Source organism: Pteropus medius, unplaced genomic scaffold, assembly GCF_902729225.1.
Source record: "Pteropus medius unplaced genomic scaffold, Ma_sr-lr_union100, whole genome shotgun sequence".
NCBI lineage: Eukaryota > Metazoa > Chordata > Mammalia > Chiroptera > Pteropodidae > Pteropus > Pteropus medius.
Window position 1 is genome coordinate 938,582 of NW_024344436.1, and position 9,245 is coordinate 947,826.

General features: G+C 46.3%; 1 protein-coding gene across 5 annotated transcripts in view; it reads right to left on the reverse strand.

Annotated features, from left to right (window-relative positions):
- The window catches only part of FLI1 (Fli-1 proto-oncogene, ETS transcription factor), a 112,661-nt gene extending 103,532 nt beyond the window's left edge, over positions 1–9,129 (reverse strand). Inside the window, exon 1 of one of the 5 annotated variants that reach the window (XM_039872727.1) lies at positions 8,955–9,129. Coding sequence is in view for 4 of the 5 variants with exons in the window: in XM_039872723.1 (XP_039728657.1) it covers positions 8,628–8,687 (60 nt within the window). In the remaining variant the exon portion in view is untranslated. Of the gene's footprint in view, positions 1–7,428; positions 7,728–8,252; positions 8,555–8,627; positions 8,731–8,954 lie in introns of those variants that run through there. The other 4 variants (XM_039872723.1, XM_039872724.1, XM_039872726.1 and 1 more) reach the window with 4 other exon arrangements.
- Between the last annotated feature and the right edge of the window lie 116 nt (positions 9,130–9,245).

Below are 9,245 nucleotides of genomic sequence, written 5' to 3' on the forward strand. Positions count from 1 at the left end.
TTTATGTGGAGTTCTGTTGAATATTGTACCTAGCAGTACTATTCAACCTTCGATTGAATGAATAAATGAATGAGCATGAATTAAGTGATAAATGCCAAAAGACAGAATGACTCTTCAGGCATAAGAATTTTCAATAAGAAATTCACATAAATATGTGCATTTAGATAGGTTGTAACAGCATTAACATAGACAACTCACAAGCTGAGTAATTTTATAATATTAACCTGTTTTCATCTTTGTGCTACATGAACAATACTGTAAAATCATTCACTCTGACTCCTTCACACATAAAATTAATGAATACCCATATATGCAGACCTAACACTCTGCTACTGGAATGTTAGATTCCAGTAGACATGTGAAACCCACACGTGTCTAGAAATGCAAGGTTAAAGCTCCCATGGCACCTGTAATTCTGGCCTCTTGCATGTGTGCACTGAGATGTGACATAAGGTCTTTCATTACCTTGGACACACAGCACTGTCTGAGTAAATGGGCCCCGCTGCTGGGAAGGCATTTCAATTTTCAGGTCTGCATGCTCCTGGAGGTGGCTTGAACGATTGCATACTCTGGGATTTTGATTCTAAACTAAATGGCAGGCACGTTGTTCTCCAAAGATGGGAACTATCTTAAACATTTCAGTATTTTGTTTCAGTATTTTTGTAGGTATAAGCAAATTTGAAGCTGCTGTAAAGTTGATTTGAATTATCTGAAAATGCATCTGAACACTTAATCTCAGATCCTACTTGGATGATGATAATAACTCTCTGAGATTTGGGGTTGTTTGGGTGAAATGTCAGTGTTTTTAAGTGAGGCAATGGATCCAATCAACTTATGACAGTGTGTCAGGCCTGTCTGAATTTCCATAGAAATTCGATTTGAGTCTCAGGGAAACAACCTTTCCTTTTAGTCTTTTCTCAATTACTATCTGCTGACTCATTCTCAAAAGGAACTAACGTTGTAGACCAGGAGAGAGGGCCCAATTGAAAATGCATTTTGTGGTAGACTCTCCAGAACACTGTGAAAGAAGACACATTTTAAGGGAGTAAAGGGATAAGCACATTTTTATGGGATCTGGTGAAATAGAGTTTCTCTTCCCTCCCCAGTCTCCATATTATATCTTAAAAGACAGCTGATAGCACGGTCTGGTTGCCTAAACCTATTACTGGTTGTTTAATTTTGTCTGCTACTCATTTCTTGTGGCCTCTGATAAGTGATGGAGCCACTCCCATCTCCATTTTCTAAGGAGAAGTATGAGAATAGGAAGGATTCATTTCCTAAGAGATATATCCAGCTCAATAGATCATCCCTCTACTAGAAACTTTGTGATTCCTCCTTTCTATATATTTTATAAAACTCAAATTCTTTGTTATGGTATTTAAGGTCCTCCAGAATCTTTCCACTCCTACCTTAACCTTCATATGTACCCCTCACACATATACAAACATGTCCCGCTTTCCTGGAAAGACCTTGAACCATATCTTCCTGTGCAAGTTCTACCCATCCTTCAAAGCCACTGTCCAGATCCTCCTATCTACCTATGCCAATAGGCAGTGTGGCTTGTGTGTAGAAAAAAGCAAGTATTCTGGAATCAGAAACACTGGGCTTGAAATCCAACTCTGTCACCTATTAGCTGTTATCTTAGGCAAGGTTCCTAACCTCTCTGAACTTTAATTTCTCCCATATGAAACAGAGATGTGACAATATTACCTCCCATAGGGCTGTTGTGAGTATTAAGTACAAGGGTGAAAGTCCTTTGTAAACAGAAGAGACTATGTAAATAACTATTGTTATCAGGTCTCTCTCTGTCTTTCCATTTGAAATTGCCCTTTCCTTCCTTTAGGCTAACATAACACTTAGTGTGTTCTGCTGTGCATACACACACATGGCTTATCCTCCTGCTAGGTCTCCAGGGAAGCAGCCTTTTTGCCACCAACATTATATCTTGACAGTATTTAGTCACCTAGCTCAGTCCCTGCACGACAGTCACGTAATAGAACTTACCAACTTGCATGGTTACTGACTTGCATTAACGTAATGCCAGTGAGGCTAAGGTTATAGATTCCCGTAAGGCCAGCCAGCTTTGCACAAGGTTATTCCATATGTTGTCTAATTCTGTCAAAATTCCAAAACATTGGCCTTAAGGTGACAACATGAGGATAGGCAAACCCTATCTATTGCCTCTGGGAAAACATCTCAAAGTACACAGACTCCTGATGTTGGGTCTGTCAGGTCAGTAGAAGAATTAGAGTGACATCACTTAGTAATACCATCCCACTGATGAATTAACACATGAATGAGATGAACACTATAGATATAAATCATAAAAGCAACAGAAAATGAAACAGGGTGTAGTCTTCTACAGAGGAAAAGACACCTGTACAGCTCTGAGATTACTAAAAAAGCTACTATAGTTGGTCAAGATTTTGTGAGATTGTGTGTGTGTGTGTGTGTGTGTATGTGTGTGTACATAGTGGCCAATGTCCATTAGCCTTCTCAATTTGTCACAAAACAACAAGCAAAAGATAGACTTAGAAAGACTTTTAAGTACAAACCAAAAAAAGAGAGTCATATTATTCAAAACAAAACAAAACAAAGACATTATTCTATACTTTCATAATGCAGCTCATTGTTTAAAATGAATGAAAATAGCAAATTTTCCATTCTAATCCTGTATAGTTGGTTGCTAATCTGAAAATCTGTCTCTTAAGCTTCAGAGAGAATGAGACTTCTCCCAGAGAAGACTAGGACTTTGCCAATGGCCTGAGCATTGACTTACAATTTGGAGATATTTTTGAAGTTAGAGGTAGGATAGAGGCCTCAGTCCATAAGAAATCCTGCCCAGTGGTTCATCATCATAAAAAATTTTCCCCCTGGGACAACCAGTATTAACATTAGACTAATGTTACATTTCTAGAAAATAGGCTTGGTTTAAATCAACCACTTTGAAAATCAATGCCAAGTTAACTTGTTGACCTCAAACAGAAAAAGACACTGAAAATTCAAAACCTTATTTAATGTGGTTATTATTCAAGACCTACTTACTACATAGCCTGGAAGGAAGGTCCATAAGATATGTTCGAATGCATCTGAAAGTATTATACTTAAATAGTCAAATATTTAATACTTAAATAGTCAATAATTAAAAGAATTGAAATAGGTATTCAGCCCACTTGTTCCTGATCTGTAGAGGGGCCTAGTTAAGTAAAATACTATATTTAAGTAACATACTATATTTTTTGGTGTCTCCTGGTAATGGAGACATTGTTTGTCTGCAAGAAAAGGAGAATTTATTTTGGAAAACAGTTATGTAACAATCCTACCTGAAAATGTGGAACGTTTTTTAAAGTATGGAACTAATTCGATGGTAGTAATACAGTTTTAATTAAATAACAGAAGTATCTTTAATCCAAAGTGCCAGATTCTCCATGATTTTTCTTTTAAAGCTATCTCTGTCTTTTTGTCTCTGTCTGTCTGTCTGTCTCTCTCTCTCTCTCTCACACACACACACACACACACACACACACACACACACACTGCCTCAAGGATTCTATAATTCACAATAATGTAATGAAAGCAAATGAAATCTTCATGGTATAGTGGAAAAAACACTAGCCTGAGGGTTAGGAGACCTGAATTCTCACCCTGACTCAGTTATCTGTGTGATCTTAGATAATTCATTAAACAACTCTGGGCCTCAGTTTTTCCACCCAAAACATAAGAATATTGAGCTAAATAATCTCTAAAGTTGCAAATCTGTAAACTTAAAGTTGAAAAGAAACAGAAGTAGAAGGCAGCTTTTTTTTTTTGGTAGCAATTATTCACAAAAATAAATGCAAACATCAATTCACCATTTGGTAATTACCGGAGGGAAGCAATTCTATGTGGTCAAGGGGACAGATAAATGAATCTAGGTGACATGAAGGTGAAAAGGTGTGAGTGGTGGTGGGAGGGAGTTCACTCTTCAAAGTGAAGGCAGCATCCCTTTTTGAGAACAAAAGTAAAATCTCTGTTTGGAGGTATTCATTCTGCTGCTGTTTCCCCCCAGGGACCACATAAAACATGAGTTTTGAGTATTGGAGCATAAGAAACTTATAACTACTTGTTGAATTAGTGAAATATGTATTACGGTAAATCCAGACCTATGATCTACTTTTCTGACCAATCCTAGCCCTATTGCCTAGGAGAAATTCAACCAATGTGCATTCAACTAAGGTACCAGACGTCATTTAATCCTTACTGTGACTTATGTCAGGGATGTACTTTGGCCTATTTCATAGATAAATAAACTGAGACTCAAGGAGCTAAGTGCCTTGCTGTAGGGCAATCAGCAACTAAGTAGCAGAGCTGAGAGTGAACCATGGTTTCTTGACTCTAAGTCTGCTGTTTGTTTCCCTATTTCATTCACATGTCTGCACCTTCTCTGATTGTTGCACCGTCTTTAATGGTGCCATGTGCATCGAATCAAGCTTCCACAGATGTAATAATTAGACTTAATTGAAGACTGCTTAGAACTAAGATGCAGTTTTTGAAACCAGGTCATTTCTTAAAGCAGCAACCAGTATCACGTGCTTTTCAACACTGATAATATCACTGTGGGGAGCAGGGGTGGGGTAGGGTGCCGTTTAATATTGCAGGTTAACTGTGGCAGAAAAAGAGTGAAATGGCCAGGCAAACTTTGGTGTTCCCAACATGATGCCGAAAGCCTTCCCAGGAGACATTCTTGGAAATGAGAAGAGAACATAATACGGAAGGACTTATTATAACAAGGGCAATAAGATTGAGATTTTTGTGATCAGATGGAACTATGCACAAATAAAGGGCTTCTGTAAAGAAATCCAGACTTCTCTGGCATCCTGAACCAAATACCTCCTCAGTGCAGAAACTGACAAGCATTTTGAAATATAGACATGCCTTATATTTGAGGAAAAAATATGCAGGTGCATAAAAATCATATCTCGGATTTACTCAAAGATGAGTTTTCAAGGCCATTCAAACTGGGAATACACATTCTGGATTTGTGTCTGCAGATTAGATACGATATATAGTATCTTCAGACCTCTATCACTATAGAACATTGTGTTTCATAGACGTCAGTACATGTTCTTGTAAGAACATACGACCATTATATTTTAGGCATAGAGAAGATTGGGAAAGATACTATTGTAGAGGTAACTTAGTTCCATTCTTTCATTTTTGCAAAGATTTTGAAGCTCAGACAGATTTAATGAACTGTGCATTTTTATACAGAAACTAGAAGTTAGCTGGCCTCACCTTGCCCGTTCTCCTCTCCAATAACACTGTTTAAACCATTGTGGGAGTGGGGTCCAGGAACCCCAAGATCCAAAGATCACATATAAACAGAGAGCTGTGGCTTTCATACAATTTAACTACCGAAGTATACAGTTAAAGATAATCCTCTACAACTTTAGGGACTGAAGATAGCTTAAAAAGCCATTGCCTTGTGGGTGGGTCTACATAGCCAGGTCATCTGGATGAGAGGCAAGAGTGCTCCTGTGAAGGGTTTGGAGAGACTCACAAGTTCCCATCACCTTCATGAAAAAGAAGACCTTCACTCCCATTCTTGGTATGAAGTGCCAGAGTCCTGGTCAAAGCCTGTTCTCACTGCCTACCATGACAATCCCTGTGTGTATCTAAAGAGGTTAGCACATCCTGGGTACACAGACCACAGCTTCCTCCCTTTGCTCAGGGCCTGTGCTTAGAGGTCTGAGCATCTTGGAGAAATTGCTTCACTTCTCCTTAGAGTGTCCACATCAAGATCCTGGAGCCATATTACCACCCTTCCGGAACAGAGGGGCTCCTTCTGGGTAAGTGGTAAGTGTCCTAACGAGAAGGAGTTTTCTGGAGTGGAGCATCTTATTACTAAGCCAGAAACACTGGGACACTTGCATGCACACAACAACGTGAAGAAAAAGAAGCATAAAATGTCCAGTGACCACTCCACCCTCGCTATAGAAATCCTCTCTCACCCACTCTTCACCCACACACTTTAAACCTGAGGAACCAAGAATCACACAGGCACCCTTTAACCCATTATAACCACTTATCTTATCTCCAGATTTTCAAGTTCCTTCTGTTGGTGTCTTTTACTTAAGTCAGCATCTTTCAGACTTTCAGAAAAAAAAAAAAACTTAGAAAATAAAAACCACTACCCCACCCAAATGATAAAAATCTCTTGACTTCTCCAAGCCCAACATCTTAGCCTTCTCTTACTCAGCCCGGAGCAAGCAGTTGATTCCTTTGGGTTCTGGAGGAATGGCGGGCTCTGCCAGTCCTCACCTCACCAGCCTAATAGTTTTTCCAGACCGATTCTTGCTTGGTGTTGCACCACAGCCTCGCAGCCCAGAGGACTCCTGGTCCCATTCATTCCCCTCGCTCCTCCAAGGCCAGTAGCGTTAGGGGTTGTCCCTCCTCTCCGCTCCCGGCCTAACTTCCCCTTCCAGAGGAAGGAGGCAGTCAACCCTCCCGAGGTCGGACATGAAACCCAGACCTTCAGTCGCGTTTCTAGGTTTGCAACCTAGACCCAGGCATGGGGTGTGGGGTGAGGGTAGGGGTTAGGGGCAGGGTTTGGCCGGCCACCTTACGGGAAAGAGCTCTGAAGGGCGCGGGACCGTCTTTGAGACGACCCCCGGGGACCTCTCCCGGGAGCGGGCGCCCGCCCGGACGCGGCGTGCGGGAGCCCCGAGCGGGGCGCTGCGCGGACTAAGGCTACGGAGAGACGTCCTGCCCCTGCGGGGGAAGGGGAGGGGCGGCCCGTTAGCCCCGGGAGCTGGAGACTCTGAGCGCCGAGAACCGGCAACAGAAATACCAAGAGGAAGGGAAACCAGCCTGCGCTGACATGTAAACAGGGCTTCCATCTGGAGGAGCCAGCTCAAACAGACCCAAGAAACAAACATTTGCACCCGGATTCTCCTGCCACTAATCCACTTGCCCGCTCCAGGGCCCACCAGGCAGAGACCGAGCTGTAGCTCCCACCCCCACCACCTCTGGCCTCTGTCGAGGGGAAGCCTGCCGCAGGCGAATGAACAGTGCCAGGCCAGGGCGCTATGTTTGAGGGTGGGAAGCGCTGGACCCGAGGACTCCGGCCCCCGGCTCCGATCTGCGCCCGGGGTCCCGGAATTCACACCGCCCCCGCCTGCAGCCGGGTGGCAGCGCGGAGGAAGGGGGCCGGGCTCTGCTTTGGGGCAAGGGGTACGGGGGGCATCGCCCAGGGCTGGGAGCCCGGCGGGTCGTCCCGGCTAGTGAGACTGGCCACCCGCGCGCGGGAGGAGACGGCGCGAAGCAGGGCGCGGAAGCAACTGAGAATGGCCACGTCTTCCGGGACCCCGGCGCCCCGCGCCCAGCCTGCTCGCCGCCCCGCAGCCCTGGCCAGCCCCGGCGCTCTGTGCCCACCGCCTGGTCTCTTACCTTAATAGTCCCGTCCATTTGGCCAAGTCTGCAGCCGAGCCCCCCAATATTCCACACATTGACCCGGTTACAGCCTGACCTCGCAGCCCCTTCGGATTAGCGGGGCGCGGCCTCCCCGGCGCCCTGGGCCCTCCCTGCGTGCCCCCTGCGAGCGCCCTGCCCGCGCTCCCCTATGCACGTTTGTTGTTGTAGCGGAGCGAAAAAGAGACAGTTAACCGGATGAAACTTTTTTTAAGCTAATTTTGGGAAGTGACTCTCTATGGAATGGAAGTCCCATTCTCTCTCTCTCTCTCTCTCTCTCTCTCTCTCTCTCTCTCTCTCTCTCCTCTCTCTATCTCCTCCCCTGTCTCCTCCCTCCGGGCACCCCTCTCTTCCCTTTCCTCCTGCCCACAGTTCCTGCCAACACACACATTATATAAATATATGCGAAGATGCCCAGATACATCCATGCGCTGCGCACACAGGATGCTGGCTCCTGGGAGATAAGAGCGAGCTGGGAACAATGCCCGGGTCCGCGCCCGGCGCCCGCGGCCTGATTCCCGCAGTCTGCACCCCAACCCCCAACACCTTCTCCCGAGGTCCAAACCCAAACTCCTTTGGATTCTTTCCTTCTCCCGGGGCCGTTGGCCGAAGGTGGCCCTCCTGACTCATTCACTTTCCGTTTCTTCCCACAGATACATTCATTAATGCTTTTTCCAGCCGGAGTCAAACTTTTTTTTGGGGGAGGCGGACGAGGGAAGTGGGGAGAGCTTTTGAATACCCGCTGGGGATAACCTGGAGCCTACTGCCCGGGAAGATCCAGACGCAGACCGAAGCAAACCGACCATTACAAATGTATCCAACGAGAACTTTTCCACTGGGGCGCTGGGCTGCCGAGTCACAGCTGACTCCAGGAGCGGCTCACCCACACAGCGACGCGGACTCCGGGCGGTTTCGGACCGACACGGGCCATCGGGAGCGCGGACTCGGCTCCCAACTCATTGTTAGCAGACGGGCGCCCTCCGGAAGGCGCGCCTATACCCCTCTGCTCCTGGAGAGCTCCTGGCGCCCGCCGAGGGCGGGGACCAGCGGTACCCCAGGCCACCTATCCGCGCCCTCTAGGGTCAAACTCCTGGCGCTTAACCGGACCTGGTGGCCCAAACCCAGGTGCCCAGGCCAGATCCACCTACGCAGTGCCACCTGGGCCCCAGGAAACCTACATTCGGGCGGGACGTTCCCCCCACGCTGGTCAGCAGGTCTCCGAGCGCAACACCCAACATCGCGGCCCAGCCTCAGACTTTCCCCCAGTGAGACCCCGGGGCCCGTGCTCCCAACCACCATGCCCACCCAGCGTAAGGCCGGGCCTCCCTTCGCCCTCCAGGTTGCCCCGCCTCCGGTCCCCCCGCGCGCTACCCGGAGGCCCCCAGTCCTCCTGCAGTGCCGACACACGCTCCAATTGGGGCAACATCAGAAGTCCGGGTGCAACGACGGGACCCCCAGGCGCTCTCAGTCTGACTCCCTTCTCCCCGACCTCCAAAACAGGTTACCTTGTCCACGCTCTCCAGACCACGCTTTGGACTTTGTCACTTTTATTTAAGAGTCCACCCGGGGAAGGAGAGAAAAAAATCCAGAAGAGATCCGAGTCAATCGAAAAGAAAAAAAAAATAGTTTTTTCAAAACGATGTCCACAGCGGCGAAAAAGGTGACTTATTAATTCTTTATTTCTTCAGGAGCAATTGAGCCCGAGAGCTCGCTCGCCTCCCTCCCTCCCTCCCCCCACCCTCCTCTCTCGAAATTAGTCTCATCAATTCAGCTCCAATTTTGGGTTCGAATACAGA